This window comes from Mesocricetus auratus, unplaced genomic scaffold (genome assembly GCF_017639785.1).
Source record: "Mesocricetus auratus isolate SY011 unplaced genomic scaffold, BCM_Maur_2.0 Super-Scaffold_100676, whole genome shotgun sequence".
Classification (NCBI taxonomy): domain Eukaryota; kingdom Metazoa; phylum Chordata; class Mammalia; order Rodentia; family Cricetidae; genus Mesocricetus; species Mesocricetus auratus.
In genome coordinates, this window is record NW_024429266.1 from 180463083 (window position 1) to 180490011 (window position 26929).

Consider the following 26929-nt stretch of genomic DNA (forward strand, 5'->3'; position numbering starts at 1 on the left):
ATAAATTTATTTTCCATTCCCTAGATTATAGTGTTTCTTGATTCTAACAGCTTCTTTTTTGTTTATGTGTTTGTTTTCTGCTTTTTAAGACACGGTTTCTCTGTGTAGCTCTGGCTATGCTGAAACTTGCTCTGTAGACCAGGCTGGCTTCAAATTCACAGATATCCATGCCTCTGTCTCCTGAGTACTGGGATTAAAGACTTGTGCCATCACCTCTGGGATTCTGACTCCTGCTTATATTTTCACTAATTTACCTGTAGAAGTTCTGGGGAGAATTGTCTGTCTTGAAATATATTTTTAAAGGATTAAGCTCTGTTTAATTTTTAGTGTTCATTGTATTTATTTGAATAGTTCATGATAAAAATGCAATACTCTATACTGTAGAAAATTAATTATTTTATTTATCTTTATAGGTTGATCTCTATGTTTGTATGTTTTGTGGTCGGGGAAACAATGAGGACAAATTGCTTTTGTGTGACGGATGTGATGATAGCTATCATACGTTTTGTCTACTTCCACCACTACCTGACGTGCCCAAGGGAGACTGGAGGTGTCCTAAATGTGTTGCTGAGGTACAAACTTAATGTTATAGATCCATTTAAAACTAAAGAGACTAATCTATGCTATATTGTAAACATGTTCTCAAAAGCTTGTCCCAGTTTCTTGTTTATTATTGTTGAAAAACCAGTATTTTAAAGAACTATTCTGAATGAATGTGAAACAGCTGTTTTGTGGGCTTATTTTTTTCCTTCTCTGACTGTTGGTTAGATAGTTTTTGTGTTTGTTTGAGGGTTTTTTTTTTTTTTTGTTTGTTTTGGAGACAGGGTTTCTCTGTAGCTTTGGAGACTATCCTGGAACTCACAGAGATCTGCCTGTCTCTGCCTCCCAAGTGCTGGCATTGAAGGCATGCACCACCACTGCCCGGCTGGTTAGATAATTTTCTTGTTTATATAAATGGCAACAGTTTAAATGTGAACAGAATTAAGCAGAGATATAAAGGTATTTAAGGAGATGGAGAGATGGCTCATCAGTTTTTGCTGCTTTTCCTGAAGACCCAGATTTGATTCTTAGAACCTTAAATAGTGACTCACAACCATCTCTAATTCATACACTGTTTTCTGTCCTCAGGCACAAAGCATGCACATGGTATATATAGACATATATACCAACAAAATACTCATACACATAAAATTTAAAAAATTAAATTACCAAGAGCCAAAGCCCTTGGTTTACTTGAAGTTATTAATCTTTTAGTTGTATGGTAGATGACTTGAAACAGTGATTTGCATTACATTTAAGTAGTCTCTGACATAGTAACCACTTTTAGAAGATACCAATTCTTTTTGTTTTGTTTTTGAGACTGGCTGTCCTGGAATTCCCTCTGTAGATGAGGCTGGCCTCAAACTCACAGAGATGTACCTGCCTCTAACGACTGAGTGCTGGGATTAAAGGTGTGAGCCACTACTACCTGGTTTACAATCAATTCTTTTTTTTTTAATGTATTTATTTATTACGAATACAACACCCTGCCTCATGTACACGTCAGAAGAGGGCACCAGATCTCATTACAGATGGTTGTGAGTCACCATGTGGTTGCTGGGAATTGAGCTCATGACCTCTGGAAGAGCAGTCAGTGCTCTTAACCTCTGAGCCATCTCTCCAGCCCCCACAACCAATTCTTAAAATCAAGGATTAGCAAATATTTAAAGTGATTATCAAACCTTTGTGTATTTGTTAACAAAACCACAAATATAAAATACAAAATCTCCTGAAATTGTATAACTAAACAACAAATTACTGAAATAAGACTCAGCTTCCTTCCTCTCTGAATATTTATTTACTTTATGGATGCGAAGAATGTCAGCATCCTTATGTGTGAGTTCAAGTTAGTATTCCTCTTGGGGTTTGTCTTGGAGGCAAAGGATGATACTAGCTCCAGTACCTAAAGCTGTTTCTTTTTTTTTTTTTTCAATTATTTATTATGTATATAGTATTCTGCCTGCTTGTATGCCTACAGGCCAGAAGAGAGCACCAGATCTCACTACAGATGGTTGTGAGCCACCATGTGGTTGCTGGGAATTGAACTTAGGACCTCTGGAAGAGCAGTCAGTGCTCTTAACCTTGAGCCATCTCTCCAGCCCCCTAAAGCTGTTTCATTCATTGTTTTGGAATATTGAACATTCAGTTGAGATTCTAGTTTCAACTAATGAATTGCAAATAACTGATACTTGTTTTACTGTGTAAGGGTGATTAGATTTAAGCTAGAGAAATGATCAATAAAAGCCATATTTGAGACTTTTATTTATTTTATTGCTGGATATTGAACACAGAGCCTGAGAGCATTATACCAGTGAGCTACCATGAATATCTTTTTCTCCCCCCAGGAATGTAACAAACCTCGAGAAGCCTTTGGATTTGAGCAAGCTATAAGAGAATATACACTTCAAAGCTTTGGCGAGATGGCAGATAATTTTAAATCTGATTATTTCAATATGCCAGTCCATGTGAGTAGCTGTCATTTATGTTGGTTTAGAGAGAAACAAAGTTTCTGTCAAGTTTTATAGAAATCAGGAACAATATAAAAGAGGTTAGAGAACACTAAATCTTAAAAATATGGACCTGATAATCTATTTTGTTAATTGTACTCTCTTTTGTTTGTTTGTTTGTTTATTGTTTTTTGATTTTTTTGAGGCAGGGTTTCCCTGTAGCTTAAGAGCCTGTTCGTGAGCTTGTTCTGAGGAACAGGCTGCTTCGAACTCAAAGAGATCAGCCTGCCTCCTCATCCCAAGTGCTGGGATCAAAGGTGTGCACCACCTAAACCGTTATGAGAAACATCTTGATGTTTGAATTTTAGTTATTTTTACCTTTTTAGTTATTTTAGCTATCTTTAGCTTTTTTTCTAGTGGAGAAATACAAGAATTAATTTTGCTCTGGGAAATGTGGTGATTTATTTGTTTTTATCATGCTTTTGTTCAGTTGGTCTGTATATTATATTTTAGGGGATTATAGTTATAATGAGTTAATTATTTTTGGGTTTTTTTTTTATAGATGGTTCCTACAGAACTAGTAGAAAAGGAATTCTGGAGGCTAGTAAGTAGTATTGAAGAAGATGTTATTGTAGAGTATGGAGCTGATATTTCTTCAAAAGATTTTGGAAGTGGATTTCCTGTAAAAGATGGTCAGAGAAAAATGTTGCCAGAAGAAGAGGTATGGATACTGTTCTCTGAACTCTTACTCTGAAGCTGATTTTGCATTTTCATAAAAAAAGTTCTTTCTCTAATATTGGCACCATGCCATTTTAAAATATGATATATGTAGGCTTTAGATAATATAAATAATGTCTGATTTTGTAAACAATTAATTTTGAACTGGCCATGGGTATACATTCCTATAATCCCAGTACTTTGGAAACTGAGGTAGAATAGTTGGGACTAATTTGGCTTGAGCTTCATACTGAGACTGTCAGAAACAAAGCAAATTCAAAATATCTTTTTTTGTTGTTAAAGGTTTATTATGTATACAGTGTTCTGTCTGCATGTATGCCTGCAGGCCAGAAGAGGGTACCAGATCTCATTACAGATGGTTGTGAGTCACCATGTGGTTGCTGGGAATTGAACAGGTCCTCTGGAAGAGGAGTTAGTGTTCTTAACCTCTGAGCCATCTCTCCAGTTCTCAAAATATCTTTTTTTGTTTGTTTTTTTTTCTTTTTCTTTTTTTTTTTTTTTTTTTTTTTTTTGGTTTTTCGAGACAGGGTTTCTCTGTGACTTTGGAGGCTGTCCTGGAAATTATAGACCAGGCTGGTCTTGACTCACAGAGATCAGCCTGCCTCTGCCTCCCGAGTGTTGGGATTAAAGGCGTGTGCCACCAACGACTGGCTCAAAATATCTTTTTTTTAAAGATTTATTTATTGTGTATACAGCGTTCTACCTGCATGTATTTCATTACAGATGGTTGTGTGCCACCATGTCGTTCCTGGGAACTAAACTCAGGACCCTCTGGAAGAGCAGTCAGTGCTCTTAACTGCTGAGCCATCTCTCCAGTCCTCAAAATATCTTTTTTTTTTTTTTTTTAAAGGTGTGCGCCACCACCGCCTGGCCTCTCTTTATTTTTTAAGATTTATTTATTTATTATGAATACAACATTCTACCTCCATGTATGCTTGTACGCCAGAAGAGGGCACCAGATCTTACTATGGATGGTTGTGAGCCACCATGTGGTTGCTGGGAATTGAACTCAGGACCTCTGGAAGAGCAGGCAGTGCTCTTAACCTCTGAGCCATCTCTCCAGCCCCGAGATAAAACAATTCTTAAAAAGATATTTTGGGAGCCGGGCGTTGGTGGCGCACGCCTTTAATCCCAGCACTTGGGAGGCAGAGGCAGGCGGATCTCTGTGAGTTCGAGACCAGCCTGGTCTACAAACTGAGTTCCAGGACAGCCTCCAAAGCCACAGAGAAACCCTGTCTCGAAAAAAAAAAACAAAAAAAAACCCCCCAAAAAAAACCAAAAAAAAAAAAAAAGATATTTTGGGGGCTGGAGAGATGACTCAGAGGTTAAGAGCACTGATTGCTCTTCCAGAGGTCCTGAGTTCAATTCCCAGCAACCACATGGTGGCTCACAATCATCTACAATTCAATCTGGTGTCCTCTTCTGTCGTGTAGGCAGAACATTGTATATGTAATAAGTAAATCTTAAAAAAAAAAGAATTGTTTTATCTCTAAATTTTAAAGCTAATTTAATTAAAAGTTTAATCTAGTTTGAAAGTTGTTTTTAAAAAATTATAACACTCAGGAGGCAAAGGTAGGCAGATCTTTCTGAGGCCAGTCTCATCTACATAGTGATTTCCAGAAAAAACCAAACTGTTTTGTATTCGTGTGTGCCACATGGTAGAGGATGGTGTGGGGTAGTCAAAGGACAACTTGTGAGAATCAGTTCTCTCCTTCTGTAGAGTGAATTTCAAGGATCTAACTCAGGTTGTCAGATTCAGCAGCAGGTACCTTTCCCCACGCAGCCACCTCACTGGCCCGAGTTTTAAGATTTTGCCTAGCTTTTTCTATTCCACAGTCTAGAAACTGAGCTAGAGAGATGGCTCAGTGGTTAAGAATTCTTGTTCCAGAGATCCATCCTGTTCTTCTGGCCTCTGAGGGTACCAGTTATGTACATTGTATACATACATACATGCAGGCACACATACATGAATAAAACCTAGAAAGTTTGATGTATGTAATTGGGTACATGTTGCACACCTATAATACTACTTAGGAGGATGAAAAAAGAATATTGCTTGCACCTAGGAGTTTGTGTTTGGACTCAGCAATATAGTGAGAATACCATCTTATAAAAAAGAAAGTGAAGGCTGGGTGGCAATGATGCTCGTCTTTAATCCCAGCGCTTGGGAGGCAGAGGCAGGGGAATCTCTGTGAGTTCAAGGCCAGCCTGGTCTACAGAGCTACTTCCAGGACAACCAGGGCTGTTAACACAGAGAAACCCTGCCTCAAGAAATCAAAAGGAAAAGGAAAAAAATTAAGTGATACTTTTTAAAATTAGTTTTGTTAGTAATTTCTAAAATAAGTTTTCTTCAAGAGCTGACTAGGCCGGGCGTTGGTGGTGCACGCCTTTACTTCCAGCCCTCAGGAGACAGAGGCAGGCGGATCTCTTGTGAGTTCCAGGCCGGGCTGGTCTACAGAGCGAGCTCCAGGACAGCCTCCAAAACAATACAGAAACACCCTGTCTCAAAAAACAAAAAAATAAAATAAAGCTGACTAGGTAGGATTTCATGTATGCTTTTACTTTTTAGATCTTTGTTCCATAAAGATTCATAAAGCTGAGATAATTATTTTTTCTTTTTCCTGCTTACTTTCTGTTTTTCTCTGTTGTTGGCAATAATTTAGCATATTGCCTTCAGTTAGAAGGAAGTAATTTAGGACTGGGGAAATGGCTCAATGTGATTATAAGTCTACCACTAGTGGAAAGAGCAGGACCCTGGGTTTGATGTTCAGATAGTCTAGGGAAATCTGTGAACTCCAGGGGATCCAACACCTTTATACAGATACATTTGTAGGTAAACACCAATGCAAAAAAACAAATCATTAAAGAGAAAAAAGCATGCACCACCACCACCACCTGGCCTCAATTTCTTATTTTAGCATATTAGAATTTTTATTCTGGTGCTGGAGAAATGTCTTTTCTCTTTCCCTTCTCACCATTTTGTAGTTCCTCAACCTCAGGATCCTCCTGCTTCAGCCTCTGGTGTGTGGGTGCCACTGCCCATCTTCTTTGATATTTCTCACTGAGATTTCTTCTTTATTAAATGTGTATAGGATTTCCATATTCTATCCCCTTTGATCCTTAAGTATACTTCTGTAGTTTCCATAGTTTGCTTAATCTTCATTTAAAATTCTATTTGGAACCAGTCTCCATATGTACTTCTGGATGACTTAAAACACACCATGTAGATGTGATTTACTAATCATCCTGTCTGTGCTTTCTGTCTGCTGGAATTATAGGTATGCACTGCCCACATACTTTTTGTTACTGTTGTTTTGTTTTGTTTCTCAAGACAGGGTTTCTCTAGTTTTGAAGCCTGCCCTGGAACTAGCTCTGTAGGCCTTGAACTCACAGAGATCCTCCTGTCTCTGCCTCCAGAGTGCTGGGACGTGTGCCACCACTGCCGGCCCTGCATACTGGTTTCTATTCTTGCTGTTGTTTTATATGTAAATTCCTGATATCTGTCTTATAGTTGACTTGTTTTCTGGTCAGCTTTAAGGGTTTGAAGTTTTTTTCCTCTTTGAGGCAGGGTTACACTATATAATTTTGCCTGTCTTTGAACTTGTGATCCTCTTGCCTCACCTTCCTAAATGCTGGGATTGTAGGCATATACCTCTTGACTCAGCAAGAATTTAAATTTTTGTTCTTATAGTGTAGAAGCATATATATATATATATATATAAGCATATATATATATATAAGCATATATATATATATATATATATATATATAAACTTTCTACATATATTCATGTTCAGTTATCAACTTTTTTTTTTCTTAAAGACACAGTCTCAGCCGGGCAGTGGTGATGCACGCCCTTAATCCCAGCACTCAGGAGGCAGAGGCAGGCAGATCTCTGTGAGTTTGAGGCCAGCCTGGTCTACAAAGTGAGTTCCAGGACAGCCTCCAAAACAATACAGAGCTGTCTGGTAAAAACCAAACAAACAAACAAAAAAAAGAGTCTCTGTATATAGCCCTGATGTCCTAGGTCTCATTGTATAGACCAAGCTGACATTGAACTCACAAAGATTTGCCTGCCTCTGACTCCTGAGCCCTGGGATTAAAGGCATATGCCACCAGTGCCTGCCTTTTACATTCTCTCTGTTTTTTTTTTGTTTGTTTGTTTTTTGTTTTTTGTTTTTTTTTTTGTTTGTTTTTTGCTTCATGTCTGTGTCTAGGAACTAGGAATTTTCATGTTCAAATTCTATGAATCAAGTTTCTTTTGTGTATGTGTTTTTTTTTTTAATTTTACTTTTTGTGCATTAGTGTTTTGTCCGTATTCATATTTGTATGAGAGTGTTGGATTCCCTGGAACTAGAGTTGCTGGGAATTGAACCCAGTCCTCTCTGGAAGAGCAGCCAGTGATGCTCTTAACTGCTGAACCATCTCTGCAGCCCCATAAGTTACTTTGTTATTCTAAATTTAGCCAGTTTTTCCTGATGTATTTCTGGTGAAGAAAGGTAGTATGACTTTCTGTGTTACATCAACTTAACGTATTGCTATAAATTCTTGATTATGTGTCCTGACAATGTCTAGCACTGTGCTTTATGTATTGTAATAGTCATTATGCTGCTGGAATACTCTGATATGAAATATGGAAGATGCCACTGCAGGGTACAGTAGAAATAGAAAAGCAATCTGTTCGCATGTGCCGCACTAGTTTTTAACTATAACTTTGCGTATGTGTTTGAAAGTAAAGTAGAAATATGAGAAATAAAAGAAAAATCAGCAGAACCTAGAAAAGTTTATGTAGATACTTAGATATCAAATATTTATTTAAATTAGATGTAGGTACATTAGATTAGTAGATGAGTTGTATATTTGCTGTGGGTTCCAAAGAGCAAATTGTATGCACTGGATAGTAATACGTATTATGAAATATTTGCCTTTTTAGAGAGGTTCTCTTTAAGATTTTTGTTTAGTATTGTAAACTGATTTTTCGTTTTAACTTTTATTTTATAGGAATATGCCCTTTCTGGTTGGAATTTGAATAACATGCCTGTTCTGGAGCAGTCTGTTCTTGCACATATTAATGTGGACATTTCTGGTATGAAGGTGCCATGGCTGTATGTGGGGATGTGTTTTTCTTCTTTTTGCTGGCATATTGAAGATCACTGGAGTTATTCCATTAACTACTTACATTGGTATGTCCAGTTTTGTTATACCACATGTATTTAGTGGCTTTGTTGTGGGAGGGGCATTGGTATTAGAAATTAAATCCAGGGACTCATATGTGCCAAGTATTTATCTACATTGAGGTATATCCTGAGTCCTGATTTTTTTTGTTGTTGTTGTTGGTTTTTTTTTGTTTAGCTTTTAATTTTCTTTTGAAACAAGCTACTCTGAAATTCGGGTGTAGCTCAACTTGAGCTTCTGGATTTCCTGATTCTGATACTTCCAGAGTGCTAGGATTATAGGCATGTGTCACCTCACTATGTCTGGTATCTTATTTTTAAGATGTAATAGTATTAGCTAGTATATTAGAGAGAATTGGCTTCAAAAGTATTTTTTACATAAACGTGAGGAGGGGAAAGGAGTTGTCTCAGACCATCTTCTCTTTGAACATATGTATAATTACCTGAACCTAGACTGTTTTTTGGTTTGTTTTTTGAGATGTTACTTGTTATTTTTTATATTATGTGAATGGGTGTTTTGCCTGCATATATGTATGTCTATGGACCCATGTGTGTGCAGTGCCACAGAGGCCAGAAGGGGGTGCTGGATCTTCTGGAACCAGAGTTACAGACAGTTCAGAAGTGCCACATGGATTCAGAGAATTTCACTCAGATACTCTATGAAAGAGCAGCCATCACTCTTAACCACTGAGCCATCTTTCCAGCCCCAAGTTTTTTTTGTTTTTTTGTTTTTTTTTTTTTTTTTTTGTTTTTTTGGTTTTTCGAGACAGGGTTTCTCTGTGGCTTTGGAGGCTGTCCTGGCACTCTTAGACCAGGCTGGCCTCGAACTCACAGAGATCCGCCTGCCTCTGCCTCCCGAGAGCTGGGATTAAAGGCATGCGCCACCAACGCCCGGCCTCCAGCCCCAAGTTTTAAATTAAATGATGCTTCTGTGGTATATGAGGAAATAATTAATGATGACTCAACTTTGCATGTTAGGGATTAAAAGGCCTATTCATGTTAGTATTGAAGTTCTGAGCTATATCCCCAGCCAGTTTGTTTTGTTTTGTCTTTTGAGACAAGGTTTCTCTGTTTTTTTTTGGAGGCTGTCCTGGAACTCGCTCTGTAGACCAGGCTGGACTCGAACTCCCAGAGATCCACCTGTCTCTGCCTCCCGAGTGCTCGGATTAAAGGTGTGTGCCACCAACGCCCGGCTTTCCCAGCCAAATTTTGATATGTATTTTTAACTACATTTTGTGTGTGTGTCTGTGTGTGTGTGTGTGTGTGTGTCTGTCTGTCTGTCTGTACCACTTGCATATATAAGCCTGTGGGGATCAAAAGAGTGCATCAGATGGAGTTTTAAATAGTTTTGAGCTGCCATGTGGGTGCTTGGAACTGAACCTGGATGCTCTGAAAGCATCTCCATTCCCCCAGTTTTGATGTATCTTGATAGGCAAAATGTGATATTTAAACTTAGAGTTGAAAGATTTGATTTGGTGCTTGGAACTTTAAACGTTAAGAGGTAAATAAATTCCTTTGATGAGTTTTTTTAATCTCTCAAAAGATTTTCATTCACTTAGCAAGTTCCTTCTCTAATATCAATACTGTTTTAACTGGCTGCCTTTTCTCCCTCCCTCCCTCCCTCCCCCCCCCCCTCTCTCTCTCTCTGTGTCTGTGTGTGTGTGTGTCTGTGTGTCAGGTTTATGTAAAACTAGCCAGCACTATTTCCTAAGTTTGTAATTATTTAGTATTCAAAATGAACTCTAATCCATTAAAATACGATAGATTCATTATGCTGGGTTTTGGTCTTTTTGTTAGCAACTATATTTAAAGTTTGAATAGTTTGTAGTAGTATTAGCTTATTTACATGAATAAAAAATTGAACTTAATGAAGTTATTTATATGTATTCTGGAGATCATTGACTCTTTGCTTTAACGATTGTGATAGTAATTGGAAAGACTCATTCTGGTAATCAAGGCAGTGAATGTGTCCATATACTTTTGAACAGTGATTTCCATGTAATGAATTTTCTGTTAGAAAGGCACCTTTACTAATCCCCAATTCATATAATTTGTGTTATTTTCCCAGTGGCAGTGAGTGTATATCTTAATAGTTCATATATTTTTGTATTGTTTCCTGTTATTAATAGTAGCATATATTTATGGTATGGTTGCCAGGATTGTAGTCATATAACCTATGACCAGGAATATGACAAGGTTAATTATAATGTAGTAGATTTGATGAAAGACGTTGGCTTCTTTGATACCATGTTCTACCTAGCTAAACAGTTATTTCTTTTACTAGGGGCGAGCCAAAGACATGGTATGGTGTGCCATCTCATGCTGCAGAACAACTGGAGGAGGTGATGAGGGAGATGGCCCCTGAGTTATTTGAATCACAGCCTGATCTCCTACATCAGTTAGTAACCATCATGAACCCAAACGTGCTCATGGAGCATGGTGTGCCTGTGAGTCTTTTTGTGTCTTCTTTCAGCGTTTTCAAAGATTTTCTAGCTTTTGATTGGATATAGTTGCAAGGGTTTTGTTTTGTTTTGATTGGGGGGGGGGGGGGTTGTAACTATATGTGAAAAGCCCTGTAGTGTAGCCAAATTAGAATTTATATCCTGAGTCTGATTGAGAAGGGATGCTTTAAGTGTGAATCATATATTATGCCTTACAGCTACCTATTTGGATAGGCTTCTGTTCTTTAGTAAAAACTGTTCATTCTTTGTTCATTTTAAACTTTTGTTGTTTGGTGGGGGGGGGGGTTGGGGGTGGGTTTAGATAGAGTATTGCTCTCTGTGTACTGTACTTGCTGTATAGACCAGGCTGGATTTTGCACATAGAGATCCACTTGTTTCTGCTTCCCAGGTGCTGGCATTAAAAGTGTACACCACCATGCCCAATTAACTCTTTTTTATTTTAAAAATAGTTTTATTTGAAATATCTTGTATGGTCATTTTCTTTCAACTTAAAAGACATTTTTGTTTTTTTCATTAAGACATTCAATTTTCACGCATACACATTGTTTCTTTTGAGATAGGTTTCTCTGTTACATATACACATTTAAATTTGTGTTGCATATTTTCCAAGTGTTTGGAATTTTTAAAATTTATGTGTATGAATATTTTTTCTGCAAGTATGTACATGTACCATGTACATGTTGTGTGACTGAGGAAGTCAGAAGGGGGCTTTGGATCACTTGGAACTGCATATGAGGATGGTTGTGAATTACTGTGTGGGTGGTGGAAACTGACCTGGGTCCTCTGCAACAGCAGCCCCCTTTTAAAACTTTTTGTTTGTTTTTAATTCAATTTTCTTTTGTGTTTTTGTTTGTGAGCCTACCCTTTAACAGCTGAGCCATTTCTCCAGCCCTGTTGTGCCATGGTGAATGTTTAATAGTTTGGAGAACAACTATGTGAGTCCTGGAGATTGAATTTATGTCATCAGGCATGGTAGTAAGGGTCTATAACTACTGAACTATCTCAGAGACTCCCCGATCTTGTTCTGTCCCCCCTACTTAACTAGAATAATCAAGTTCTTAAAGTAATAGCTGTTCTAGTTTCATTCTGTTGCTGTAATAAAAACACTAATCAAGAAACCTAAGGAAAGGGTTTATCTTGGCTCAAATTCCAGGTTATATACAGTTCATCAAGGGAAATCAAGGCAGGACGTTGAAGACAGGCCTGCACTGCTATTCCAGCACAGCATTATTTCTGGCCAAAGAAATCAAAGCCAAAAAATACTGCAGAAACCATGGAGATACCTGTTGCTGGCTAAGACAGGCTGATGCTTAGATACCTTTTTTATATAGCTCAGGAACGGTACCATCACATGTTGGGAGCTGGGCAGTACACAGGCCAGCCTGTATTAGTCAAGATAGTCCTCTTCCATAGGCAGTCTAATCTAGGAAACTCTTTAGTTGACGCACTCCTCTCAGGTGGCTCGTGCTGTGACAAGTTGACAGATAAGGCTAACTAGCAAATGATTGTTCATTTATGTATTTATTTATTATGTGATTGAAGTATTTTTTAAAGCTGGACATGGTAGAGCATGACAGTCAGGGAGCCCTTGACCAGGAGATTTCAGGTTTTATGTTTCCTTTTGTTTTATTGAAAACTTGGATACTTAAGATACTTTTTATTGGAGAAAGGGTCTTACTGTATAGCTCTTACTAGCCTAGAACTTATATTGACAGTATAGTCTCAAACTCAAGGATACCTGCTTTCTCCTGTTTCCTAAGTGCTGGGATCAAAGGTGTATATCATCATATTTCAGTTTTTAATATAGAAGATAATATCTGGACAGTGGTGGTGCTTTAATTCCAGCACTTAGGAAGTAGGAGCAGACAGATCTCTGAGTTCCAGGCCAGCCTGATATACAGAGTTCTAGGACAGCAAGGGCTACAGTACAAGAAACCCCATCTGGGGGGGGAAAAAAAAAGAATAGGAGGACAAGGCGAAAATAATGACATAAAAATGTATTGTGGAATCTCCTTTTAGCTCAGATTTATTTTTCCTTTGTTTCTTTGTGACTAAATTTATTACTTTGTTTTGAGACCTAGTCTCAGGAAGTAGCTGGCCTTGAACTTGCTATATAAATTTGCCACATACAATTTGGCATTTGTTATAACTTAGTTATTTATTATGAATACAGTGTTATGCCTACATGTATGCCTGCATGCCAGAAGAGGGCACTGGAACTCATTACAGATGATTGTGAGCCACCATGTGGTTGCTGGGAATTGAACTCTGGACCTCTAGAAGAGCAGCCAGTGCTCTTAACCACTAAGCCCTCGTTATAATTTAATTTTTTTGAGCCGCTGAGGCTGGAACTCAATGCTTTGGCACAATATATAATTGTTCTTCCACTGAGCCAAATATCCTCAGAGCTTATTTATTTTGTCCAAGTTTGCCACTGAACTTGTGATTCTCCTGTTTCTACCTCCCAGTTTTGGGTTTACAAGTATGCTACCATAGTCACTTCATATAATGGTAACGCAAAGATAGATAAAATAATTTATATTACCGTTGTCTGTCTCCAAAAGGTGGATTAATACTAGGGTTCAAGAGTATTAAGATCAAACCTACTTAAAACAGTTACTGCCACTGTCTTATAATTTTCATGTTTGCATACTAATTGTCTGAATTAAAAACTGAGGTGTATCAGTTGGTTACACTGTCAGAATATATTTTTGAAGGTCCTAAGTAAACTAGTATTAATTTGGGCATGGTGATGCATGCCTTTAATCCCAGCAATTGGAGGCAGAAGCAGGCGGACTGAGTTCCAGGACAGACTGGTCTATAGATAGAGTCCCAGGACAGCTAGGACCGTAACATAGATAAACCTTGTCTGGAAATACCTAAATAAATAAACTGATCAAATAGTACTCATAGTCTTATCACAAAACAAAGTAACACTGGGCAGTGGTGGCACATGCCTTTAGTCCTAGCATTTGGGAAGCAGAGCAAGCAGATCTCAGTTTAAGGCCAATCTGGTCTACAAAGTGAGTTCTAGGACAGGCAGGACTGTTACACAGAGAAACACTGTCGTGAGAAACCATTTTTTAAAAAAGAAAGTAACATTTGGGAAAACTGATTGGAGATTGGGAGATATTGCATGACATTAACTGATAGATTTAGTTTCTAAAAATTATACAGTGATTGTAGGAAATTTAATCTTTTATTTCTATTTACAACACAGGAACAAAAATTTAATTTTCTAAGCTTTTAAAGAAGAAAAAATTTTTTTGGTTTTTCGAGACAAGGTTTCTCTGTATTGTTTTGGAGACTGTCCTGGAACTTGCTTTGTAGACCAGGCTGGCCTTGAACTCACAGAGATCCGCCTGCCTCTGCCTCCTGAGTGCTGGGATTAAAGCCGTGCGCCACCAATGCCCGGCCAGAAGAAAATATTTTTAAACAGGATCTTACTTAGCCCAACCTTGTAGCAATGAATGATCTTCATCTTGCTCCTCCTGTTTCTACCTCCCAGGTGCTAGGATTATAGACATTCACCATGAAGTGTAGGATTTTCACTTAGGAAGAGAGTACCATTTTCTGCTTGAGAATTTCTTTTGACCGCTGATTCTTGTCATATATTATAATTTTAAGAAAACAGTTATAGCTTTTTGGGTGGGTGATCGGTTCGAGACAGGGTTTCTCTGTGTGTCCCTGGCTGTTCTAGACCTACCTCTGTAGACCAGGGTGGCTTTGAATTCACAAAGATCCACTCTTCCTTCTGAGTGCTGGAATTAAAGGTATGTGTTACCACCTCCTGGCAGTTGTAGCTATTTCTGATATGTATATGTTAATGCTGTATTATTTCCAAGTTTAGAAAATACCTTTGAAATTATCTGAGTGAACTTGTCTTCCTTTTTTTTAAATCCCTGTTCCTAATTTGCATTTAGGTGTACAGGACTAATCAGTGTGCTGGAGAGTTTGTTGTGACGTTTCCTCGTGCCTATCACTCTGGATTTAACCAGGGATACAACTTTGCTGAAGCTGTGAACTTCTGTACTGCTGACTGGGTCTGTTCTATAACACGTGGCTGTTGTACGTCTACTAACACCCCTATAAAATGCAGTATTTTACTTAACTGGGTTTTGGGTATGGTCCATGAATATTTCAGGGTTATTGGAGTAGCTATTATAGTTTAGAATTTTTATCACATTGCTTATTCATTATTTTCCCTGGTATGTTTGCAGTTTAATGGGCAGTTATTTGTTTGTCTTTCCTGAGGGGAATATATGTTTCCTCTAGTCTTCTTTTTCTCTGAGCACTTTTGAATCTTAAAATGTATAAATGATAATGCAGCAATTGCTGTATCAGAATGCAACTAGTTATGGTTGCATCCTGTTGATTGAGAAAAGACTGCCAAAAATTTAATACTTAATACTCGGTGGCTTTATTTTTCTTCCCCAGTGATGCTGGCTTTTTTGGCCTTCTAACATTTTTAATGAGAGAACCATTTAGTAACACTGATCTTTCATTTTCTGTGGGTAACTTATTAATTGTTACTAAATTTCATGATTAATCATACAGAGAAACTATAGTAATACAGTGGGTAGTATTTTGATATGTAGCCTTGCTGTGTTGGGTATCCTGCCCTTGAACTTATGGACTCTCTGAGCTGTCTTGTTTTGGTTCATTATTTAAAATTTCTTCCTTATTTGGCTATGGAATCATAATATAGCATAATTAAGACTCAGCTAAGTTTTTTGGGGGGCCTGGCCTCAAACTCAGATCACCTGCCTCTGCCTCCTGAGTGCTGGTACTAAAGGTGTGCACCATAATACCTAGCTAATAGTAATATTTGATCTTGAGGAACTTTTCATTTTAGTGGTCCTAAGATTTTTTAGTTTTTTTGTTTTTTTTTTTTCTTTGTTTTACATTTATTTAGTGTGTGTGCCACAGCATGCATGTGCAGGTGGGAAGACAACTTGCAGGAATTGGTTCTCCTTTACCATGTGGGTCCCAGGGATTGAAATCAGGTTATTATTAAGCTTGGCAGCAAAGTGCCTTGACCTGCTGAACTATCGCATCAGCCCAAGGACCTGGTTCATTTTTTTACACCTCCTGTAATAGATTGATTTACTAACCTTAAACAAGTTAAATGTTATAGTTGAGAGTTGTTGGTACTTTTAAGGTTAAGATTATGATACAAATGAAAACTTTTAACAGGTTTGTCTCTAGGGTTATAGGGCTAACTTTTGTAAGTTGCAGTGCGTATCAGTTTTGGCTTTTTCACATGTTACAATAATTAAGGACTGCAGAAACCCCAGTTTGGTGGTTCTACTTGCTTTTGTATTATAACTATGTGAGAAATGCTTAAAAAGTAAATGTTTAAGAATAAAATGTGAAACCAGGCAGTGGTGTTGCACACCTTTAATCCCAGCACTCAGGAGACATAGACAGGAGGATCTCTATGAGTTCAAGGACAGATTGGTCTATAGAATGAGTGCCAGGTCAGGCTCCAAAGATCACAAAGAAATCTGTTTTAGAAAAACCGAAAGAAGAAGAAGAAGAAGAAAAAAAGACAAATCTGATTATGTAAATTGCTTAAATAACACTCTACTTCTTTTTCATTTTTGGCTCTTTCTGATAATACTTTTCTTTTCCTATGGAATCTTAAGGTTTGATACTACTACTTAATAAATAACTTTATGGTTTGAACTTTAAATTTTTTTACAATTTTCTTTTTTGTTTGCACTATGTTAGACTGTTGAATTCTCTACCTAGTATAACAAAGCACTTCACCTTTTTTTATTTTGTTAGATTTTAATGGAGTCTTGTGTGTCCCAGGCTGGTCTCAAATGAGCAAAGGATAGCCTTGAACTCTTCTTTCTACTTGTACATCACAAATGATGGAATTATAACTTTATGCCACCCTGTCCTGCTCTGTAGTTTCTGTTTTGTTTTGCCTTTTTAAGACATGATCTCCCTCTGTAGACCAGACTGGCCTTGAACTCACAGAAATTTGCCTGCCTCTGCCTCCCCAGTCCTGGGATTAAAGACATTTGTTAGTACGCCCAGCCTTCTTCATTTTCTTGGTATATACAGTGAGTTAGAAAATCTACATCTTAGGGCAGAAACTTAGCATCTCAGCTTATGGGTATCATCTAGCAGAAGATTTGTGAAATTTTGGCTGGGTTACATAGAATTGCTATTTATGTTGTTTTATGTTCAGATAGGATTAACTTTTCTTCTTTATAGTAAAAGTGAGTACCTGGAGGTAATTGAAGCTCTGTGCTAGAATATTTTCATAAGTAATTTAACTTGGAAATCTGTTTTTTTTTTCAGTTGCCCATTGGACGTCAGTGTGTAAATCACTACCGACGGCTGAGGCGCCATTGTGTCTTTTCACACGAGGAACTCATTTTCAAGATGGCAGCTGATCCAGAATGCTTAGATGTAGGGCTGGCTGCCATGGTTTGCAAAGAGTTGACTCTCATGACTGAAGAAGAAACAAAATTAAGGGAATCAGTTGTACAAATGGTGAGTATGCTGGGTACATTTCTTTCCTACCTTCTTTCCTCTTTTAAATAGCTATTGTTTTTTTGGTTTTTCGAGACAGGGTTTCTCTGTAGCTTTGGAGGCTGTCCTGGAACTCACTTTGTAGACCAGGCTGGCCTCGAACTCACAGAGATCCGCCTGCCTCTGCCTCCTGAGTGCTGGGATTAAAGGCATGGGCCACACAGTCTAACATTTAAACTGTGTGCCTTTTTTTTTTTTTAAAGATTTTATTTATTATGTATACAGCACTCTGCCTCCATGTACACCTGCAGTCTAGAAGAGGGCACCAGATTTCATTACAGATGGTTGTGAACCACCATGTTGTTGCTGGGAATTGAACTCAGGACCTCTGGAAGAACAGCCAGTGTTCTTAACCTCTGAGCCATCTCTCCAGCCCTAAACTGTGTGTCTTATTGGGAGTGTGTATATACGTGCATATATGTATATATGTGTGTATATATATTTGTGTATATTTTATATAATTTTAGATAGTGTGATTCTCTATGACTTATACACATACCCTCATTGTTATTTATCCCTCTTTGTCCATTCTCCCTCAGTATTGCCCCTCTCCCCCCATATTTTCTATTTCCCCCTTCATAACACGTGTGTACTGCTATTCTCTCTAGAGTTGTGCCCACACCGTCACCCCACTGTGATCCTCTTTTATTTTCCTGGTTTCTGTGGTTTGTCTAGGTTACTTATATCTGAAGATTCAGAGCTAGGAGCCACAAATAAGAGAGAACTTACAGAGTGTCTTTCTGGGTTTGGGTTTCCTCACTCAGTATAATGTTTCCTAGTTCTTTCCAATTTTCCTGAAAATTTCATGAATTTATTTTTCTTATAGCTGAATTCTGTTGTCTATATGAGAAACAATTTCATTATCTATTCATCAGTTGAAGGAAGGTTATTTAGGTTGTTGCCATTCCTTAGCTATTGTGAATAAAGCAGCAGTGAACACGGCTGAGCAAATATCTACAGAAAAGAATGTCAAGTCCTTTGGGCATGTGCCAAGTAGTAGTATAACTTGGTCATAGAGAAGGTTTATTTCAGCTTTTTGAGAATTCTCCAGTTGACTGAACTATTTGCAGTTCCACCAGCTGTGAGTTGTGAGTTAGGGTTTTCCTTTTCCCCACATCTATTGTTTTGTTTATTTGTTTGTTTTGTTTCTGGTGTGTATGTGTGTTTTGCGTGAATGTATGTATGGGCAGCACATGCATGCAGTGCCCTTGGAGGGCAGAAGAAGGTGGTGAATCCCTTGGAACCAGAGTTACAAATAGTTGTGAATGATGTCAGTGCTGGAAACCGAGTCCAGGTCCTCTGGAAGAAAACCCAGTATCCTTAACCACTGGGCTGTCTCTACAGCCCCAGTTGCTTTCTTGATCGTAGCCATTCTGATTTGAAATTTGATGTGTGAGTGTGTATGTCAGTCAGTGTTTTGCCTATGCACTAAATTTGTGCCTGGTACCCACAGAGGCCAAAAGAGGTTGTCAGATATGAAACTAGAATTAGACACAATTGTGAGTCATCAGGTGAGTGATAGGAACTGAACCTAGGTTCTCTGCAAGAACTGTTAGTGCTCTTGATCACTGAGCTACCTCTCCAGCCCCCATTTTTTCATTTTATTTTGAGCCAGATTCTTCCCCTTAACTCAGGCTGGCCTAGAGCTGACTATGAAACCAGGAATGTCCTTGAAGCTGTGGCAGTCCTTGCAGCACTCTTGCTTTGGCCTTTTAAGTGCTCAGATTACAGATGTGAGCCTTCTGACTGGAATGATTTTATGCATAAATGTGTGTGAATGTAAGCATCTATGTTCCATGGTGCATGTGGAAGTCAGGACAACTCTCAAAAGTTGGTTCTTTCCTGCTGCCTTGTGGAATCTGGACATTGAATTCAAGGAAATCAGGCCTTCTTGCAAGCACCTCTACCCACTGAGCCATCTAGCTGGCCACCTAATATTAATTACTTTAAACAAAAAAAATTAAATCCAGGGTTGTTGGTAGTGGCTTTTTTTTTTTTTTTCCTTTGTTTCATCCAAGTTGTGGGATTCTAGACTGTCAGATCAGACTACTCTTGTAAGGGTGAGCGTCTTCTCCCTTATTTCCTCAAATGCTATTTTTGGGGTTTTAACTTTTTGACCTTTTCTTAATCTTTTATACTGTTTCTTTTTTTAAGACAAGATCTCACTGTGTAGTCCTGGCTGCCCTGAAACCCACAGAGATCTGCCTGCTTCTGTCTTCTGAGTGCTAGGATTAAAAGAGTGTGTTGCCACACCTAATTTTTAATTCTTTTTAATCTACTGCTTTGTTAACAGTTGAGACCTGATCTGATGATGTAAATTATATTCCAGGGTGTGGTGATGTCAGAAGAAGAGGTTTTTGAACTTGTTCCTGATGATGAGCGACAGTGTTCAGCATGCAGAACCACATGTTTTCTCTCAGCTCTCACCTGCTCCTGTAATCCAGAGAGACTTGTATGTCTGTACCATCCAGCTGATTTGTGTTCCTGTCCCATGCAGAACAAATGTCTTAGGTATTTAAAAGTTATAGCACATTATACTTTTGTTTGTTTGCTTTTGAGAAAAGCTTTCTCTGTGTAGCCTTGGCTATCTTAGAACTTGTTATGTGCTTCAAACTGCCTCCGAAGTGCTAAGATTAAAAGTGTGTGCCACCACCTGGCAAAAAAAAAAACACCAACTTCTTGATGCTATTCTTTGCTTTCTATTCTGTACCTTAAATAACTTTTCCTTGACTTCCCAAATGAAGGACTAGCCAGCCTAACTGTATAGTTTTTTGAGCAGTTAATGTTGGGCGTGTCTTGCCAATCTCTACACTGAAACTGAGTTTCTTTGATTTTTCTCTTATTTCAGGTTGTTATAATTTGAAGCTTTTACCTTTATATATATATATATATATATATATATATATATTTTTTTTTTTTTGTAGGTACCGCTATCCACTAGAAGACCTCCCTTCTCTACTTTATGGTGTAAAAGTGAGGGCACAGTCCTATGACACTTGGGTCAATCGTGTTACAGAAGCATTATCAGCTAGCTTCAACCATAAGAAAGGTAAGTTTCCTCCTTCGTTATAAAAAATTGTAACTTAAAAAAAACTTTAATTGTATGTTTTTGTTCTCCATTAACAAATGAAGTCCTAGCTTATAATGTCATAGTTGAATATATGCTTATTTTATTTCATCTGTGTACTAAACAGACCAAATAAAATTACCGTCTGTAATAATGAATGTAGGCTATGCCTAGTTCTAAGATAGTCTTTTTTGATCTGGAAATGTGCCTTGTTGTCCTGTCTGTCCCCAGTTTCATGGCCTTTCTTCCCTTGGTGTCATTGCTAAGATTATATGCCTATGTCACCACACCCAGTAAGAATCCCATTTTAAATGGAAAGACATAGAATGAGACAGATAAGTTGTAGTAGGTATTTTAGAGAGTCAATGTACTGAAAGCCTTTAATTTTTTATTGTGTTAGAGAGACAGAGGGTGAGGGTGGAAGGGAATAGGGATGGCGGAGAGAGATCAACCGTATCTTATTTGAGTGAAGTCATCTATGTGGAATAAGCATCTGGTCAGAAGCTTTTATGTTGGAGACTGTATTTTAATGACTTCAGTAAGTTTAGTGACTATTGTAGAATGGCTTTTGTAGTTATCGTCATATTTATCTTTCAGATTTGATTGAATTGAAAGTAATGCTGGAAGATGCTGAGGACAGGAAATACCCAGAGAATGATCTCTTTCGAAAGCTCAGGGATGCAGTGAAAGAAGCTGAGACCTGTGGTTCTGTGGCTCAGTTGCTTCTGAGCAAAAAGCAAAAACACAGGTAAACCTAAGAAGAGTATAGCTCTGCCCTGGATTCTTGTTCTTCCAGGTTTAACTGCCCTTTGAGGCCCTGTGGCCTTTGAGGCCCTCTGTTATTTTTCATCCCATAGTCATGTCTCTTCTTCCTCTCCACCCCATCCCTTTCTCCCATGTTCATAAATTGTAAAAAGCTCTTTAAATTTAAGTGAGTTGTAAACTACATCAAGAAAATAGCAAGTAGACCTGCTTATTTCAATGCTGAAAATAACACTGAAGTTTATGGACAAAGACCTAGCTATATATTCAACTTTATTTGAAATAATTAAGAACATAGACAAATAGAATCAAACTTACAGAGAGCCACCAGCTTGTACCTCATGAATGCTAGGATTAAAAGCGTGCACTACAATACCTCGCAGATTAAGGTTTCTTAATAACATGGGTCAAGATACTTAATAACATATGAGTTCAGGCCAGACAGTGGTGGTGCATGCATTTAATCTGAGCACTAGGGAGGCAGAGGCAGGCGGATCTCTCTGACTTTGAGAGACCAGCCTGGTCCACAAGAGCTAGTTCCAGAAGAGCCACAGAGAAACCCTGTCTCTGGGAAGAAAAAAAAAAAAAAAAACCAAACAAAAAAAATTGAGTTCAAGTGCTTAACTTTATTTTCTACCTTTTATTAGAACTGATTTACTTATTAAGGAGAAGTTCTATTTCTAATTTCACATTCTTTGATAAACTCTTGTCCCATTCTGCAGCACTCTTTGACTTGCTGTTCTTGATACATGTCATATACGCTCTTGTTTAGGGATTTCTATTTGCTCTTCATTGAACTTGGAGTTTTCTTCCTGCCACATCTAGATGGCTTGAATACTTCTTTCTCCTTTCATCCTTCCTCTTTTTACAAACATTTTCTGTGGTATTATATTATAGTTACTTAATATATTCCTCTATGTGGCTTTTTCTATAGTACTTTTCATTAGATTTTAAGTTTCATTTTATTTTTTTAAATCTAATTAGAGAACCATTGCTAGAGACGTTTAACAGTGAACATTAACTTAATTTTAGGACACTGGCCTCTTTGGAGAGTCTGGTAAAGCCTTGAGGACTCTTTTTGAAAAAATATATATACGTAAAAGATATTCAGAACTGAAGAGATGGCTCAGTGGTTAAAACCAATGACCGTTCTTTCAGAGTACCCAAGTTTAATTCCTAGCACCAGCATGATTCCAGTTCCAGGAGACCTGATGCCTTCTTCTTTACTCTCTGAGTACTGCACTCATGTGGTACACAGATATACATGCAAGCAAAACATCCATACACATAAAATAAAAATTTCTTTAAAACAGAAAGGAATTTGGGATAGATTCAGGGGATTCATTGGTCTAAGGTAGCTGAAAACCCTGTGTCCCAGTGTGAGCCTCTTTAAGACATAGGGATTTCATTTTCTCAGTGAACTTAATATTCCACCATGGGAATTTATTTAATGTTTCAAACGTATAGCAGTTATAGATTGGAAGGACTGTGACTAGGCAAAATGTATTTTTAATTATCTACAGAGGAATTATTAAACAGTAGAATTTTAAGACTGCTGAGATTTCTGTATTCCAAAGAGAGCAGGACCCCCATTCGATACCAAAATGACTGTATTTTTCTATGTCTCAATATTATTTCATATCAGGCAGAGCTCAGATAGTGGGAAGACTCGGACCAAACTGACAGTAGAAGAATTGAAGGCCTTTGTCCAGCAACTTTTTAGTCTTCCGTGTGTCATCAGCCAAACTCGACAAGTAAAGGTGAAACATTAAATTTTTTTTTTAATAATGGCTTTTGTTTGTGAGCTTCTGTTCCAACTTAAGAGAATTGTATGCATAGACTAGTGTTTGGTCCATTGATTTCCTTTTTCTCATATACATATGCTATCTAATGTTCTTTAGTAAGCTTTTTTTTTTTTAAATTGGTTTGCTTGCGTGTATACCTGTGCATTATATGTGCAGTACCCATGGAGGCCAGGAGAGAGCATCATATTCCCCTAGAGCTGTAGTTACAGGTGGTTGTTATCCGTGTGGGTGATAGGAATCAAACTTTTAAATTGAGACTCTGATATTTCTGACTATTATTATTTAATAGTGGGCTGGACGATGGTGGCGCATGCCTTTAATCCTAACACTCAAGAAGCAAAGGCAGGAGGATTTCTGATTTTGAGGCCAGCCTGATCTACAGAGCTAGTTCTGGGACAGCCAGGGCTGTTACACAAAGAAACATTGTCTTCAAAAACAAAAACCCAAAACAAACAAAAAAACAGTAAGGTAATAAGCACCTATAATCCCAGTACTTAAGAGGTAGATATAGGAGGGTATATTAGTCAGGTTTCTCTAGATTCATAGGGCTTAGGGGATGGATCTTTCTTTCTCTGACCTTATATTTTTCATTAAATTTTCTTGAGGCTTCTGAGAGACATAATAAAGCTGACCAGTAAGGCCTCTAGGCAATCAGAAAGAATAGGAACTTGCCTCTTTATATCCATGTAAACTAAAGCTTTTCATTGTTCCTTCTCATTGCTGAGGATGGCTAGATAGAAATAGATATATTTACTTTTGTGTTTTTGGACTGTACTTCATTCCAGATATAGTCAAATTGGCAGCCATGAATAGCCATCACAGAGAGTCAGAAGTTCAAGGTCACCTTGGGATACATGGAGACCTGCATTCTCACCCCAGTTCTTCATTTAATCTTTGCCTCTTCTTTTCTCCCTCCCTCCCTCTATGATGTGCATGAACTTACATACATATGTTTATATGTGGACACACATTTGTACAGATGAGGTGGGGTCTCTTTCCACTTTATTTACTGAAGCAGGGTTTCTTTCTGAAACTTAAGCTGGTCCAGATAGCTAGTATGCCCTAGGGATTCCCTTTCTCTAACTCCCAAGTGTTTGTATTACAAGCAGGCTACCATTTCTGCCCCACCTTTATGTGGGTCCTCACATTTATATAGCAAACACTTTATCTACTGAGCCATCTCCTTAAATCCTTTTAGTTTTGATTTGCTGTCATATATAGTTACTGCTGGTAGCTAATATGCCTTTTTTCACCTTTCACATTTGGTCATTCTCTATTAGGTTGCCTTTTTTTTTTTTTTTTTTGGTTTTACGAGACAGAGTTTCTCTGTATTGTTTTGGAGGCTGTTGGTCCCACCTGGCCTCGAACTCACAGAGATCCGCCTGCCTCTGCCTCCCGAGTGCTGGGATTAAAGGCGTGTGCCACCACCGACCAGCTAGGTTGCCCTATTTTATGTTTAGAATATGTAACTAATTGAAATATCTTATTTAGATAAATTAGGTATCTAAATATATATTAGATATATATATATATTACCAATATTAGAATGTATGGAATCTAGCAAGATGGCTCAGTATGTAAAAGTGCTTGCCACCAAATTGGACAACCTGAGTCATCCCCGAGCCCCACGTAATCTAGGTTAGAAACCACCTCCCACAAGTTGTCTTTTCATCTCCATGGCATGCTCCCCTTCCCCTCATCCCCAAGAAAGAAAGGGAGGAAAAGGGGACATAAGCTGGTGCTTTGATTGCAATGACTTCCAAGAAACCACCTTGCTCTGTACTATATGCTACACAGTGCCTCTAAGATAGTAGGCATTTACTATCCATTGAATGAATCGGTTGTATTTCCCTTGTCATAAAAAGACACATTGATTCAGCCATATTTTCATTGTATAGATGGGAACTGGGGAGTGACTTAGCAGTAAAGAGCACTGGTTCCTCTTCTAAAGGATGAACCCAGGTTTGGATCCCAGTAGCCACATGGTAGCTTACAGATCTGATGTCCTGTTCTGCCCTCTGAGGACACCAGGCATGTGTCTGCATGCATACATGTGCACACGCACGTGCACGCGCACACACAGACAAACATGTAGGTAGAACACTCATACATGTAAGTAATCTTTTTAAAAGGGAGTATAGAAAGAAATTAGATGCCAGCTAACATACTTGTCTGAATATTTGTGCTAATATAGTGAGATTATAAGAGGGCCTAGAATTGATAGTTTTCCAAACCTATTTCTATCCCTTATTCTTTTATTTTTAATAGTAGTGTTAGGATTGGGGAGCAAACCCAAGGCCTTGCATTTGCTAGGCCAGTACTCTTTAACTAATTAGCTATAGCTTCAAACAAAATTTGCTGTTTTTATTTTTATTTTTTGCCTTTTCAGAATTTGCTGGATGATGTAGAAGAATTTCATGAACGTGCCCAGGAGGCCATGATGGATGAAACCCCAGATTCTTCCAAACTCCAGATGTTGATAGACATGGGCTCTAGTCTCTATGTAGAACTACCTGAATTGCCTCGACTAAAGCAAGAGCTACAGCAGGCTCGGTGGCTGGATGAAGTAAGACTAACCTTGTCAGATCCACAGCAAGTCACTTTGGATGTCATGAAGAAACTGATTGACTCTGGGGTAGGATTGGCACCTCACCATGCTGTGGAAAAAGCAATGGCTGAACTGCAGGAGCTCCTCACAGTCTCTGAACGATGGGAAGAGAAGGCTAAGGTCTGCCTACAAGCAAGGTAAAAACATTTGGTGACATTTGTCTCTTTAGTAACTTAAAACAAGGAGTAAAGAGATGGTTACGAGCACTGGTTGCTTTTCCAGAGGACCTGGGCTCAAGTCCCAAAACAAGGCAGCACACAACTATCTGTAACTTTATCTACAGAATACTGTATCTACTTCTGGCCTCCTTTTAGACACATACGCAGGAGAAAACACCCATACACCTAAAATAAATTTTAAAAGTAAGTAAAAAAGTAGAATGAGATGAAGGAACATAAAGCAAGCCTGTTTCATTAACTTACATTACTTGTCTTGATCCTTTTTGACCAATCACTAGCTATCACATAGGGCTATCTGTAGCGAGTTTCAGATATATCCATACTGTTGTGTAGTGGGTTTTGTTAGGTAACTGCTATTGATAGGAAATAGTGTAAGTTTCAAGTCTATGTTGTTGATACAGTTAGGAAATAAGAAGTACAAAATGCTCATTGAAGCACATACTAGTTCTGTGTCATCTCAGGCTAAAACTGCCAACTTAAAAAACAAAACTTATCCATGCTTTTTGTCTACTTTCTTTCATTCGATAATGTACTTATTTAGGGTCTTGGTTTTCCAAGACTTTCAATTCTCTAGGCAGAATTATTTACTGCTCACCATGGCTGTGAACCTAAAGTAATTTATTTGTTCCTAGTTTCCAGTACCAGTATAATTCTTGGATTTTGATTAATGAGAATGAGGTCTTTGTTTTGTTCACCAGTGAATAATTAGGTATTAATGAATACAGTCGAAGGAAAGTATATAGTCAGCACAAATGGGTTTTTGTTTTATTGTTCCCTATGTTGCTAGTCCATGCCCATCTCTGATCATTGCAGGTATTTTAGAGAGGTAGTGTGGAGGTAGTCTAGGACTAAGTAAAAGGAGCCTAGATCCAAGACTCATTCTAAATCAATGCACCAGGTGTGTCATGTATTTTATTATTTTAAGAGGAATGACTCTTTGTTTTCTTGTCTGTAGAATAAAAATGATGATAGCGTCTTTGTTTGCTTATAGGAATGTGATAATTAAATAAGTTCATGAACATGAGTGATTTACACATTATGTTACTTTAATTCTTACAGTAATTGGACTTTTACTTAGTATCTTAACATTTTATTCATT

General features: G+C 37.9%; 1 protein-coding gene across 1 annotated transcript in view; it reads left to right on the forward strand.

The window, feature by feature from the left end:
• Window positions 1–26929, forward strand: part of Kdm5a (lysine demethylase 5A) — a 69929-nt gene that overhangs the window by 15162 nt on the left and 27838 nt on the right. The window contains exons 8-19 of the mRNA XM_040737443.1: window positions 414–572; window positions 2385–2504; window positions 3049–3207; window positions 8226–8407; window positions 10683–10845; window positions 14784–14903; window positions 17176–17370; window positions 19739–19920; window positions 20334–20458; window positions 21074–21224; window positions 22884–22998; window positions 25433–25788. Of these exons, the coding sequence (XP_040593377.1) occupies window positions 414–572; window positions 2385–2504; window positions 3049–3207; window positions 8226–8407; window positions 10683–10845; window positions 14784–14903; window positions 17176–17370; window positions 19739–19920; window positions 20334–20458; window positions 21074–21224; window positions 22884–22998; window positions 25433–25788 (2027 nt within the window). The remainder of the gene's footprint in view (window positions 1–413; window positions 573–2384; window positions 2505–3048; window positions 3208–8225; window positions 8408–10682; window positions 10846–14783; window positions 14904–17175; window positions 17371–19738; window positions 19921–20333; window positions 20459–21073; window positions 21225–22883; window positions 22999–25432; window positions 25789–26929) is intronic.